We start from the raw sequence: 14,324 nt of genomic DNA on the forward strand, positions 1-14,324 counted from the left end.
GTGAGGCGGGAATGTCCCTGCCTGGCAATGTCAAGTTTCGGGTTCAAAGGCAACGTTGTTTGGGCCAACCCTTGGAAAAAGAATCATTAACGCTTAAGGACACTTAAGGAGCTCATGAGGAGCTGTTTGAGATAGGACCTGTCATCATTTCTGAGAGTCCTTAAATTAATCCTCATAATATGCAAATCCTTTCAAACTCTCACAGGGGTCACATGAATGAGCAAATATTTTGTCAGTTTCTTAAAAAAAGCTGACATGACAAGTTGGCAGATATTTCCGAATCATCTGCTCTCGATAATCACACTTGTACTGTGAATGTCTCACCTTGCTTTCTCCACACCCGTCTACTGCTCTGGCCTGAAAGCCAATCACCTCAAGCACAGGACATGATTCTTCAGTTTTTACCCTAAGCTTGCCTTTTTTATACCACAATTGCAATTTTAATATGAAATATAAATTCAAAAAAGAAACACAGCTTTAAATGAGTAAGATCTACATACCTTGACATTGATGAGGTGCTCAATCTATGAACATGGAGGAGATGGTTGGAGTGGAATCAGTCAGTTTTTTCCTTTCTTTGTTTTTTCCACTGGGATCTGGCCGGTAAGACCTCGTAAGCCCCTTGGCAAGTTTTTATCGCCTCTCTATTCCTCAAAACTTTGAATTCTGCACTTTCTTCTCACCACTTTTCTCTTCTGGTTTTCTCCAGAGCCATGTTTATTCTCTTGGAGTGCAGCAACAATGGCAATCATCACCGACTTTGACCTAGAACTGGGTCAAAGCTTTTGTGTGGAAAACCGCATATGTTGAGTGCTGAGGTGGTTGACTTCCGAGTTTCCACCATACAAACAAACTGAAAAGACAATGAGGAGCACCTGGACAAGTCACGAATGGCCGAGGAAGCCGATTGGTGGAAACGAGGGGCGGGGCTGACTGGAACAGGTACAAACAGAAAGACATCAAATAAAACAAACCACAAGAAAAATAAAAAAACTAAATTTAGGAATTGAAACGTTTAGGCTGGGAAAACAATTTAACAATTACAGAAATCAGAACATTATATTATTTAATTAATCCTATTTTATTGTGTTTTTGTTGTTTTATTGCACTTGAGTAAAATCCAATGCATGAAATAAGCTTCAGATGTCAGCATGCACATTAATGCAAGGCTCCACATACGTTAACGGAGCTGACACATGTTCCGAAGGAGACCGGGACATCCTCCTCGATGCTGTCAGCTCATGTGGAATAAGAGTTGTGCTTCGTGCTGGGTTGAGCAATATCGTTGAGGGCCAAAAGGCAGGCAAAGACAAGAATGGCTAGTGATAGTTAGGCCCGTGGTCTTAGTTGCAAAAGACTTCACCCCTCACCTGCCCTCAAGCTTGTTGGGAGGGCTCACACTGATCTCTCATCATGCTCGTCAGTACGGCCTTCATTTCATACTGGGCTTTTTCATTTCCACGCTTACCAACAAGGATGTCGATCATCAAGGACGCCGTAACAAGTCACAGTGGGTTCAACATCTGAATGGCGACGCCTCGTTATCTGAATTAAGCATGAGCACTTTTTGCTCGACTTGGCAAACAGCGAATGATGTCAGCTGGCATTTGTTTCCAACTTTAGCTCTCGTGCTTCCATTTTTAGAACCGATGTTTCCTTCGCAGCATTCACTGATTTAGAAAAAAAATAATCCGGGAGCTATTTATAAATGTGCCCATGGCTGTATGCATGGCAGCATCTGCGTTCGTGCATTTCACACGTGAGCGAGATGGAGGCTTTGTGAATGACTGAGGTCATGAATGGTAAGAACTTTGCATGAATGGAAGAAGAGACACAAACACCTCCTTTAAATTCAGCTTGACATTATTTTCCAGAATAACAAACTTTATTTATATAGTACTTATCATACAAAAAAAAATGTGACTCAAATCAGCATTCACATATGGAATCAAGAGAAATGAGATTTATTTGTAGTTTCAAAGTCAGGATATGAGCTCAGACATCTCACCATTCATGAGCGCCACATTCCACTCGCTCATTTATTCTCATTTAAGGAACATGACATTGAAAATGAAAATATGGCAAGAGGGATATAATAATAAACTCGTGATACGGGAACTATATGTTAAAAGTGAGTCGATACCGAAGTATTGAATGCTTCCATTCATGTCAGATTTAATAGAAGTCATTTTAAGTTAACGATGTGTCTTTTAGGAAGTCCACCTCTGCGTTTCGGAGGAGAATGAAATGTCATTTTAAATTACAGACAGGTTTAAAATAACAAAAAGTCAAGTGTGAACTGGGTGCGAGGCTGTTCCCAGGCTCACTTGGCCTTCTAGATCTAACTTCACAGAAAATGTAATCACTAGTTTTAATCCCACACTAACCACACTACATCTGCTGGAATGAATTCAATTTTAAAGTGAAGCCAAAATTATTCGTATACTTTGCCACAATCTGAGTTCATGTGAATTCGAACTGGAAATGACATAAGAAAGTGATGAAAGGTTGTAAAATGTCAGAGTTATGAGCGAAAAGTTTTTTTTTTTCATTTTAAAAGCTTCTTAAGGGTCGTCGCAGCTTTCATTATATTGCATATTCTGTATTCCGAGCAAAAACAACCAAATATAACCATTTAAATTCTATGACAATTCATCAATGAATAAAGATTATTTCTCCAACCTGCTTGTCCTCATGTCACATATGAGGTGGATGGAGTCCAGCGAAAATTGGTCGAGAGGCAGAATGCACCCAAGATGTTGCAGAGGCCAGCCTGTGGTGCAGAAAAAGCTCTCCCGAATGTGTTCAGTAGGCAAAGTGCCACCATGTGTTAGCATGCTGTGCATGCCTTGTGGCCTGCAGACACTGACACAAAGAGATGCTAACAAACATGCTCCAGTTTTAAACGATGATAGTGATGCTATATAAAAAAAAAAAAAATAATGGACAGGCAACCTATAGTGATGTGTGAAATTCAGATACATATATTTACTCACATGAGAATGAAACAATATCAACATGGTGTGACTGTGTGATTGATTGATTGTTACTACTTAACAGGTTTAACATTTATGATTGATTGACCGTTTATTGAGTCGTCCTAAAGTGCTGTGAATGCAGAAAGAACAAAAACTGTTGATTTTATTATACACACACATACACACACATTTCCTTCATTAGACAAGCAATCAATCCCTCAACTGGGCCAAGTGGTGCAGGCTGTGTAGCCAATAGTAGCCTTGTGGGACCGAGTGGGATTTATGGGACATAAACAGCACAGCAAGCACTAAACATTAAATATTAACTTCCGTGTTGGAGACAGCCTGCCTACACTCAGACAAGACTGGTTCATTTTATAATTGGGAATGAATGAGATCTAGTCCTGGGTTAGTGAGCCTACACACACATTATATTAATATATTTTCCCCAAATGTTATGAATACAGTAAATATAGATGATTTTAATAGATTTCCCCAAAATGTTGACATGAATACAGTAATATGAATGTCAATGTTGTTTAAATATGCTTTTTATTTTAGTGCATTTTTATTTCATACGATTTTAATGAGTATGTATCATTGAAGGCGTTCCCCATTGTTTCAGCAGTCTATGACTGCCCTCTTGTGGCGGTCAATTCAAACTACAGTTTTCGTCACAACAATTGCAGTATTGCGCTATATATGGGATTATACTAATTATAATTTGCGGTCCATTTTGAGGAACTATTAACAATAGCACTGCAAAATTATCTCTCTCTATATATATATATTTGAACAAAGTAGGTGTAAATTGGTGGTTTGGCTGTGAAATAAGAGAATACAGAGTTAGTAAAAAACAGTTAAATCATTTTAATGAGAAATAAAAAGCATGTCATGACAATTCAACGTAGACAAAATGTTCTCCCTGCCACAAGGCCTCGCAGATTAACATGAAGGCAACATGCTCAAACAAAAAAGTAAAAAGGAGAATTTGGAACACAAGTATAGAGAAATCCAGCAAGTGATTGCTACTTACTTGACTTGTTTAAGAAGAACATTTTATCTTGCTTACTTAGATTTTTTTTTTCTTCATATCTTACATTAGGCATGTGTAGATATGTAAACAAAGCCATAATATTGCAAGTTATTCACTTGTTTTATTTCAAATCCTAAGAAAAGTTGGAAGATGGACGACTAAAAATGCACACAGAAAGAAAACACGTGTTCTTCATTACGAGGTTTCCATTTGAGTCGTTTCTGGGAGTGAACAGAACAAAATGTGTATGATTAACTTCTCACATATTTCATTTGGACAACCAACCATTATCTATAACAAGGATAAGGAAAAATATAAATTAAATTCAATTAAAAATTACCCGATGCTGGCATGTTACTCACGTGTTTCATTGAAGAGGAAGGATTCCTGGTACTCTTTCATGTACTGAGAAGACCTGGCCTCATCCAAGAAGAGAGAGTAAACCTTCTTTATGTCCTCCACTTGTACTTCGGTGCCCTAGGAATGACAAAACAACACAATTAATCCAACGAACAGACTGATTGAGTGAGTGAACAATCACATATTCAAAAGTTTAGAGAAGCCCGAGGTGGGCTCACCTTGCGTTTGCGACACACCAAACCTGCCGTGCTGATGAGCTGCATGGCGTATCGCAGTGATGTCTCCATGCCGATGCGAGTCAGGACCGAGTGAGCTTCCTCGCTCAGCTCCACGTCCTCCTCCTCACATCTGGGAAAGAGAAAATGAGCACTTACTTGATAGCTGACGCTAAATTGCTGAGGAATTATAAGCAAAGATCCTCACCGGATCTTTAAGATTTGCTTTGTCTCTTTTTCAGTGTAAGGTGAGGTGGCGATGATGAGCAGGCGGTCCAACAGATCCAGGGGGAGGCCATGAGGGCTCTGGTAGTTTGTGCCACGAATGCTGGGATGGAAAAAAGCAAGAAGCATCAAACCGGGCGAAAATTACATTGTACCGTTCATCTGTTTTGTACAATTAGACGATGAGGAAAAAGGTTGAAAAACAAACATACCGAGTGATGCCTCTGTTGGTGGCCATAATGAGAACTGGGGACAGGTCACTTTCCAAGGCACGGTTAAGGAAGGAAAAACATTCCATGTCCAGCATGTGTACTTCGTCAATAAACAACACCTGGAAAAAAGAGAGAGGAGGGGGGGAACTTACGATATTAAAAAAGTTATTAAGAAAAAGTGCAGTCTCACACGTACCCCAGGGATGATCTCCGCTTTTCCCTCTTCGCGCCATTCGCAAACTTTGGCATTGATCTGCTCGCGGACTTCCGCCTTGATCTCGCCCGTGTCTCCGGAGAAAAGAGCGAGGAAGCCCTGCGTGCGGCTGTTGATGACGTCGATCTCGTGCAGGGACACCGTGTGCACGACCTCCTTTCTTTTCTGCAGCTCACCCTCGGGACATTGCACAAACTGGGTCTGCAAAGAAAACATTACGGTTGAAAGAAGATGGCTGTGCTTCATAAAAACAATGACATAGGGAGCTGAATTTCAAATGGTTGAGTACCTGAGCTCCCATGGCATCATAGTCTCTGGCTCTGGTGAACGAGCGGCCCAACTTGCTGATCTTGCCAGTGGCTTTGTCAATGGTGATTACATCACTGGGAGAAAGAGGCCGGAGGGGGGGGGATTCGACAAACTATTGTAACCAGAGGATTTTATAATTTAAAAAAAAAAAAAAACCCTTACCCCGCTTGAACCTTCTCTTTGCTGAGACTGTCAATCATCTTGTTGCCCAGGTCATATATCGTCTCCATCTCAGTAGTCTTTAAAGTCAACTTGCCCACCTTGGCACCCTATTAGATCAGGTGCTCATTTACTACCGCAATTTTTATTTTTATTATTTGCTCTTTATGAGCTTCAGTGCCGTACCGTTCCAGTGGCAGGTCGATCAATCTGGATTTCAACGACTTCTCCTTCAATAATCTCCGTCTCTTCCCTGTAAAAGAAAGCCAGCTATGCATAACAACTTTATTTCAAACAACAGAGATGGCTGTTTGCCCACTCACTTGATCCGCACGCCGATGGCTTTTCTAAAAGCTTGGCTGAGCGCCTCAGTCTTGCTCATCTCCAGAGAGAAGATCTCGCTGCCAGCCAAGGCTGTGAAGGGAGTGTCAGGGCCGAGGCTCTGTGCAATACCTGTGCATTACCTTTTATTTAGATTGGTTGTACAAGTGCAATGGGAGAGCAAAACGCTCGTTCTTCTTTTAAGCTCTCACCCATTGCGATGGCAGTCTTTCCAGTGCCGGGCTGGCCTGCAATCAAGACTGCCCTGCCGGCGATGTGGCCATCTTTGATCATCTCCAGGATGACCCCTGCTGCCCGTCTGGAGGCCAGCTGGCCAACCATCCCCTGAGACACCTTTAGAGAAACATTAATAGTTAGTCTATTCATGCCTGACTACTCCCTTTGTTGAGGATTGTGATAATGTCGTGTGTAATGTTCTCACTTGTCTTGGTTCCAAAGCATCATCCAAACCAAGGCCACGTATGTGAGAATGTGCACCTAAAAGCAAAATACAATTACCACAGATAAAATATGGTCACAAAAGGCTGTTAAACTATAGTTCAGGCATAACCTCTTGAACCAAGTATCTGTGGGAATGCACATTCTTACCGATTCTCTCAATCCGAGTGATGTCACGAACTTCTGGAACTTTAGTCGTTGCCATCTGTAATAAGTATAAAGGCCAACTGAGAAAGATGTGCAAAAGATAAAGTGACAAACAGGAAGTTCAAGATGACAAAGTTTAGCTCTGACTCAAGGACTGAAACACTTATTCAAGATACAATTATGAGGCTTAAAGCAACGACTGAACCAAAATGTCTGCCTTCACAAAGAAAAAGCCTTCTTTTGGTTGGAGTTATTAGTCTTACTACATGTTTATGTGCTGTTTTATTCTGAGGGGTGTTCTAATACAACTAAAGTAACCAAAGCATCAGTAACACTAGAATTTAACAGTAATAACTGAATTCATAGTGTCATAACGTAAACTGACATGGAGTCTTTGTCAAGCTTATTTTGATGTGCCCAACCTAAACGATCTCATGTCTGTGACGACTGTAAGCTCATTTGAACATGTGAATGTCAAATATTCATAGTTAACTAAAAATTTGCGACTTTACGAACTTTTGAGCACAAATATTGTCCAAGTATGTGTCGAGTATTTCGATGTTTTCTTTGTCCACTGTGGTTGCCATAGAAACTGTTCTATTAATCGTCCCAACACAAGTGGGTATAGCGTTTATTCGTTGCACTTCTTCCAAAAATGAAATTACATATGTGTTTTAGTTTTACATTAAAATAGAAGACAGGAAATTATTAACTATTGACTCCTGAGTATTGACGTTACTCGACAACGTTAGCTTACGGAATACGGTTCTCACGTTAGCTATGTTAGCGGACTAGCCAAGTTAGCTTCATTCATTTGTTTATAATGCGTTTCATTTAATTAAGAAGCGCTGTTGCTCGTCAGAGATTTCTTATTAATATGAAAACTGACGTGTTACTAAGGGAAAGTAAAGCAATTCCCAGCATGAACGTAAAGCTCACCTCCACGGGAGTACTTCTCAAAACGTGAGAATGCGGCGCTTCTTTCTGTTAAGTGCACAAGCTAAATAAGTCCGGAAAGAAACAAGTGTTGGTTCCTTTGTGAAACAGGAAGTGGACTGCCCACTGCCTGAAGCCATTTGGAGTACAATCAAATCATTTCATTTAAATATTTTCATTTGCTCCATTGTGCATTACATTGTCAATGATGATATTTTTACAATTTGTAAGAGGAAGGAGAAATAAAAAATAGAAAACTGTTTCCGCCCGGTCTCGAACCGGGGACCTTTCGCGTGTTAGGCGAACGTGATAACCACTACACTACGGAAACTTCACTGATATAACCTCCCTTTGTTTAGCATCTTATTTAAAACATTATGTCTACATTTTCATGCACATATTTTTGTTTTATGATAAGTAAACTCCATTTAAGAGGAAGACGCTCGAATAATCGAACAATAATCTGCAGCCCGCAGAATGTACCGCTGTAAAATGGTGTCATTCTATAATTTGTCCACCAGGTTGTACTGCGAACACGCAAACGGCAGGTCAAACAATTTGAGTGGTATATCTATTTATAGTTTCATATTATTAAAGGAAAACTATTCCAGCTCCAGGATCAGGCTTTTTTGAGACTTTTAACAAAAAAAGAATAATAAAAAATCATCAGCACAAACCACAATTACTTGACTCATAATCATAAAATGTTTATTGACAAAAATAATGAAAAATATGTTGTATAAATGGCATATAAAAATCACATCTGATATTTCAATCAAGTACTTAACACACTTAAATGCAGATTTATGCAGTACACTTGGGTCATCTGATTGCACAATCCACACATTGGTAGAATATTCATAGTCATCAACAATGCAGTTTCCCCAACTTCCCAAATAAATGTATCATTTTTACTGCTTTACATGTAATCAAAACATCTTTCTTTTCGAATAGAGAACTGACTATTCCAGATAGATCTTCATGTTCCAATTAGAGCGGGATGAGAGTGATGGCTGACTCGTACCAAACCCAGAAGCCCGGATAGACAGGTTCATTAAATGACGCCTTAAAGCGGTGAATGAGAGACATTGTTTCCCCAAGAGAGTAAAAAGACAGCGTTCCCCCAGGGTGGTCCAGGAAGACCCCGATTCGAGGCGAGTATGGCGCGTTGACTTCTATCTGGTCCTTGTTGTGGCGTGCAGAGTAGCTGGAGTCAGAGCAGAAGAGGCTCCAAGACTTGCGATTGTAGCCGATGCGGCAGCTGTCCCCGTAACCTGACCTCTTGATGCCTCTGTAGGTGACCCCCATGGCGGCCCCCTCCCCACTCCACTCCACCTCCCAGTAGTAGGCGCCACCTGAAAGGGCCTCCATGCACAGGACTTGGGGTAAAGAGTCAAACCTGGCGGCGTTGTCGCCATAAGACTGGGGGTCTCTTTTGAGGGCAGCTTTCTTGTTCCCTCGAGAGAGGTGGAGCTGTCGGTAGGCCGTGTTGGGGTCGAGAGTAAGTGGGCAAGCATCTAGTGGGAGACACAACACACCAGTTTAAATAAAGTGTGTTCTGAGCAGAGAAAGGGGGCAACTGTGGAAAAGTGTGAGACCCTCTGGCTTTACACATCAAACAAACAAGATCGCAGGGGTCAGATGTCACCTGCCTGCTATGTCCCTCTCTCTCTCCCTCCCTCTGCAGATCACAGTTGGTGGGACACCCGGCGGCCCCTGCTAGTTCTGCCCGGCTTATTATCTGGAATGCCAGAGGTATCAACACTGCTTGTAAGTGTTTGACCACAAACAGAAATTTGCCGTAACATAACTCGAATATTGTGATTTGAGGCTCCAGCTACAGGCATGCATTATTTCAAATAATAACAAGCCGTTTTGATTCTTTCCCTAACTTTTTAGTCATATTATCTGTGATATTATTTAAAGAAAATACTGTATGTTGAGTATGTGAGCAGCCACAGGGTCTAACAATTGAAATGAGCGAGAAAGGAAAAAAAAAAAAAAAAAAAAACAGGAATCAACGGAAACAAATTAGCTGACACTCACATTTCAGGAAGTCGTCCCTGTGCTGTGGTTCCTGGACTTGCACAGATTTGTACATGGGAGCCTCATCTGTAGTGGAATCAAAAACAACAAAATCATATCCTGATTAAGAACATGTTGCGTCATTTAATATTACATTGGTGCTGTTAAAGCAGATAAGCACAATGGTCATGGTATTATCCCATTTATTGAGTCAAGGCAAACAATATGGCTGGATTCAAAGGACAATAGGTGTGTCACATGACTCACATCGTTGTCAAAGTAAACATTTGAAAAAGCGTCTGGCTATCAAGTGCCTTTGAATTATACCATTTTAATAATATACTACCACAGCAGTGGAAAAATATTCGACTGAACAAATCGATAAGGGACAGATTTAATTTTTCAGGCCGAGTTATGCAAAAGTCACCCAATGGGTGCAAATTAAATTCATTGTTTTGGATGGGAACGTAATTGAATAATCGTTTTTCTTCACCGTGATGTCAATATGAATTAATATAATCGTGATTACAAATTTCTTCATAATTGCCCAACCCTAATATGCAGAGTCGGCATTTGCCAAGCGCCGTCACTGTTCTTGGTGAATGAATGTTTTGGTGTTTTAAAATATATGAATGAATGTATGAATGAATGAATGAATCTTTATTTCGAACATGTTTTAAAGATATCTATTCATAATAAAGTTTTAGGATGATAATAGTTTGACCCTGAGTAGGATTATTTCTCATTGCCTTATTTCCAATGGGAATTTTCTTTCTTTTTTTAAATCTGGAGGAACTCAATTTTCCAGAAGTATCTTTTTTTGGGGATTGCATTTGTAGTAGTCATCCCTCACTTTGACTGTCCATGTTTAAAAAATAATAATAATAAAAAAAAAGGCCATTCAGATGACTCACCTTTATATACATGTTTCTTTTTGCCATCCTCCAGTTGACAAAAGGTCATTTTGTTAACTGTAAATAAAAATATGTGTTAGTGAGCTGGTAAAATAGTAATGAATCACAATAAAGCCAACCCATTCACCTGACTTGGCGACTTTAACCAGTTCTTCGTTGCTAAATTCGTTCATGTGCTGTTTCATCTCAGACACGGCCTTAGTAACTGTGTCAAAGGTGAAGTAAGGGTTCACGGACACGGTGGGAAGCTCCTCAGCCTCAGTCTGGGCTATCAGCATGTGGTAGCTCTGATGGGGAAAAAATTAAAGTCTTTCAATGTCACCATATAGAGATAGAAATAAAAAAAATCCAAAGTAATTACCTGAATGAAGTGGATGTGGTCTTCCGTGCGGGACAGCTGAGTGATTTCATTGTCTCTCCTCTTCAGGTCAGTGATCTCATGGGTCAGACGTTCCAAATGACCCTCTGCGTTGTTGAGCGCCGCTCGCTTATTGGTGGAGATCATCTTGGCCATCTCTTGCTGCATCCTCTCAATGGAGCGGATCATGTCGCCAAACATCTTCTCGCATTCTTGCATTGCTCTCTGGGCTGAGTTCTGTGCAGGAAACAGGAGGCAGGGCGTAAATCTAGTGGGTGTCACTTTTTTTTCATCGCTCCCAGCATGAAGGAATGTCAAGCATTGATTTAACATCTCATTCAGATCTCATAATCTTGACTTACATACCTTGAGTACATCTACTGCTTGTTTCAGTTCCTCCATCTGTTTAAGTCGATCGTGAATCTTCTCCTGGATCTCAGCCTGGGTGCCACCTAGTCGTTGCTGTACAAGCGACAATGAAAGGCATTGATTGGATTAATAGATCACAAACTGTCAGGAAGGTTCAGTACAATTTAGGAAGGCAGAATAATAAAATGTTGATATTTAGTGGGGCAACGATTAATCGGCAATTCATCGATTATCAAATTAATCGAGAATTATTTCTGACAATCAATGAATCGTTTAGATACCTTTAATAACTAAAAAAAATCAATTTGAACTTTTCTGGTGTCCTAATGTTTGTGTTGAATCAAGATAAAACATTTGCTTTTACTTTGAAAAACAATGATCTCGATTTGTGCCTATTTTCTGACATTTTACAGATCAAACCAGTGACTGAATCATAATTCTTTCATATTTGTACATTTTCTGCACTGTTTTGCAAGAAAGCCATAGAAATTAAAACCTGATCATTCTTAAATCCGATTCACCGATGAATCAACAAAAAAAGACAGATGAATCGATTATTAAAATAGCATGATATGATTGTATTCCACATTGTGACTATTTTTGCTTACCTGTTCTTCCGCCCTCTCCTGCTCAGCAGACACCATGTCGTGACCTTTGTGTTCTTTCACCGTACACAGCACGCAAATACACATTTGGTCCGTGCGACAGAAGAGCTCCAGACCCTTCTGATGCTGGGGACAAATCTGCCGATCCAAATGGCCGATTTCATCCACCAGCTTGTGCCGTTTAAAAGTCGCCGACTCGTAATGAGGCTTCAGATGCCTGTCGCAGTAGGATGCCAGGCACATCAAGCAGGTCTTGACAGCTTTGTTCTTCTTGCCCACGCAGATGTCGCAGCCCACATCCTGCGGGCCGGCGACGTTATAGTCAGGGGACGGAGGCGGCGGCGGGAAGTTGTCCGAGTTGCGTTGCATGGTAGAGTGGCGAGAACTTCCGATGCGTCTCGGCGTGGGCCTCTTGTTGTAGTTAACCCGGCACTGCGGGCACAGGTACGAGCCCGTGTGGTCTGCGTGATCCCAGTACGTCTTCAAGCAAATGGAGCAGAAAATATGCCCACAGGGAATGGATACAGCATCCCTGAGGTATTCCTTACATAGGTGGCAGTTTTCTTGCTCAGATGCCATGGACGGGATTGATGCTGTGGCAGTCAGTGACTCGTGTCAGCACAGCAGCAAAAGTGATCCCAACCTGACTACTGGTCGTGAAGTTATACTGAGTAAACAGAGGGAGAGGCTAAACTGGTTAAGCCGAAACCAGTAAAACAAGGGCGGGGCGAGGCAAGGGCACAGCGAACGTCTTCATCAGTTGGAGAATGACTGAAATGTACGATGACGTGGGAGTTGAGTAGTTTCATCATTTCTCTGAATGAAATTGCTTTAAGTCAAATGAAAAGGAAAGATCAACTCAAATGTGACTGAATGGACTTTATTTGCATTTAAATGATTAGGGCAATGAGGCCTATGAAACAATTTAGGTGTGTCACAGTTTGTAATTCAGAGCGTGACATTATGTAATGATCTCCATTCAAGTCATTGTGCACATTGTCTGCACCCATCCATCAAATCAAAAGTGATTGTCTTCCACTCATGCTCGTTTAATTGCTTTGATCAGATTAATTTATCTCGCCGTATGTTCCACCAGTTCCAACTCCAATCTTAGTTAGCCAGCAATTGAATTTTTCGACTGATGTTGCTGCAGAAACCCTCGCAAGAATGTTTTCTCTTCCGACTCAAAAAAATTGTTTCATTTTACAGTGAGCATACAAACATAGGCAAGGATGGAGTTTCGGGGTTGTTGGAATGGAGAGGAATGCGACTCCACTTGATAGCCCAGATAAGAGCGGGGCTAACAGATTCCATTGTTAAAGAGCCAAGATGGCCACTTGCACACTTGCTTCTGTTGTCCATCAACAACAGCTGATATGAAATAAATAGACCATATGCCAAAAAAGAAAGGCAACAACAACAGTACCTTTCAAAGGTGGCAAAATATAAATATTATTTTGGAGGAAAGCAGAATATATAGTGATGGTCCCAATTCTGATTATTTTATATTCAATATGATTTTTGAAACAAAATGTAAATGTTTTTATAAACATTCATTTCAGTTCTTCAGAGCCACAATTCCTCTGCAAGCTGTAAATTGATACTGTGAAGGTTTTGATTTGGAAACGGGCTCTGTACTTTGTTCTGCCAATATAAATGGCCTTCGTTTGGACAGTAAATGGACTTTGCTTCCATAAAACAAAAATATACCGTTTTTATGGAGAAGAGGAATCTGTTAGCCAATGCTCGCTGTCACAAAGATGACTTGGACATAGACTCAACTCTGATGTTTGTTTAACTCTGTTTATTATTATTATTATCATTATTATTATTATTATTATTATTATTATTATTATTATTATTATTATTATTATTATTTCACTGGTTCTTTTATCACAGGCAAATTATTTAGGTTGATTTACCTACGATAAAAGAAACAGTAAAATAATCTATAAATGAAGACAAAATGAACGTAGTACAACTATTATTATTATATTGTCCTTTTTAGTGTGGCTCAAATATTTGTGCATTATCAAAGCATGCCAATCACATTTGCCCCATATCGGTCTTTACTTTGACTCCCTAGCAAATCAGTCTTTCCAGCGTCACGTGTTTAGAATGGCGTCTTCCTGTTTTTACGACACACCCTGAGTGAACTCGTACTTTGCTTCCTCGGATGAAATAGCCGTGTGTGTTCGCCTGCACAGCCGAATCTATCATAAGCGAGGCTGACCTTTCACCTTGAACTTGGTTTCAGCTATGGATGACTGTGGAGTATCTGTTTGGCTCAAAACAGAACTCTTCAATCCACAACAAGTGGCTCTTTTTTGCAGGCCCTTGTCATTAAAGCTAAGTATCCCAAATATGATAAAAAGAGTCCAACAATGACATTATTCTTCCCTTTTTATGATATCAGAAATGTGTTAAATGTTTTTTCCTCTCTGCAACAGGTCGAGGTAGTTAATCTGTAATCACAGCTTGG

At 40.4% G+C, this 14,324-nt stretch overlaps 2 protein-coding genes and 1 non-coding gene across 3 annotated transcripts; all 3 read right to left on the reverse strand.

The window, feature by feature from the left end:
• Nucleotides 1-3,824: 3,824 nt before the first annotated feature.
• ruvbl2 (RuvB-like AAA ATPase 2) lies at nt 3,825-7,678 on the reverse strand. The gene is made up of 14 exons (XM_088399475.1): nt 7,575-7,678; nt 6,639-6,693; nt 6,472-6,527; nt 6,242-6,383; nt 6,032-6,161; nt 5,895-5,961; nt 5,712-5,818; nt 5,530-5,623; nt 5,223-5,441; nt 5,027-5,145; nt 4,798-4,917; nt 4,593-4,722; nt 4,377-4,491; nt 3,825-4,235 (listed from the first exon to the last, which is right to left on the reverse strand). The coding sequence occupies exons 2-14, from the start codon at nt 6,691-6,693 to the stop codon at nt 4,210-4,212; spliced, it is 1,380 nt and encodes a 459-aa protein (XP_088255601.1). The 5' UTR covers nt 7,575-7,678; the 3' UTR covers nt 3,825-4,209.
• Nucleotides 7,679-7,829: 151 nt separating this feature from the next.
• Nucleotides 7,830-7,902, reverse strand: trnav-aac (transfer RNA valine (anticodon AAC)). The gene has a single exon. It is a non-coding gene; the product is annotated as a tRNA-Val (tRNA).
• A 351-nt stretch (nt 7,903-8,253) lies between these two features.
• ftr83 (finTRIM family, member 83) lies at nt 8,254-12,500 on the reverse strand. Its single transcript, XM_088397888.1, has 7 exons — nt 11,846-12,500; nt 11,235-11,330; nt 10,872-11,105; nt 10,638-10,797; nt 10,511-10,567; nt 9,618-9,683; nt 8,254-9,088 (listed from the first exon to the last, which is right to left on the reverse strand). Exons 1-7 carry the CDS (start codon nt 12,419-12,421, stop codon nt 8,562-8,564), a joined length of 1,716 nt encoding a protein of 571 aa, XP_088254014.1. The 5' UTR covers nt 12,422-12,500; the 3' UTR covers nt 8,254-8,561.
• Between the last annotated feature and the right edge of the window lie 1,824 nt (nt 12,501-14,324).

This window comes from Syngnathus floridae, chromosome 15, assembly GCF_059516105.1.
Source record: "Syngnathus floridae isolate MCC-2025c chromosome 15, RoL_Sflo_1.0, whole genome shotgun sequence".
Taxonomy (NCBI): domain Eukaryota; kingdom Metazoa; phylum Chordata; class Actinopteri; order Syngnathiformes; family Syngnathidae; genus Syngnathus; species Syngnathus floridae.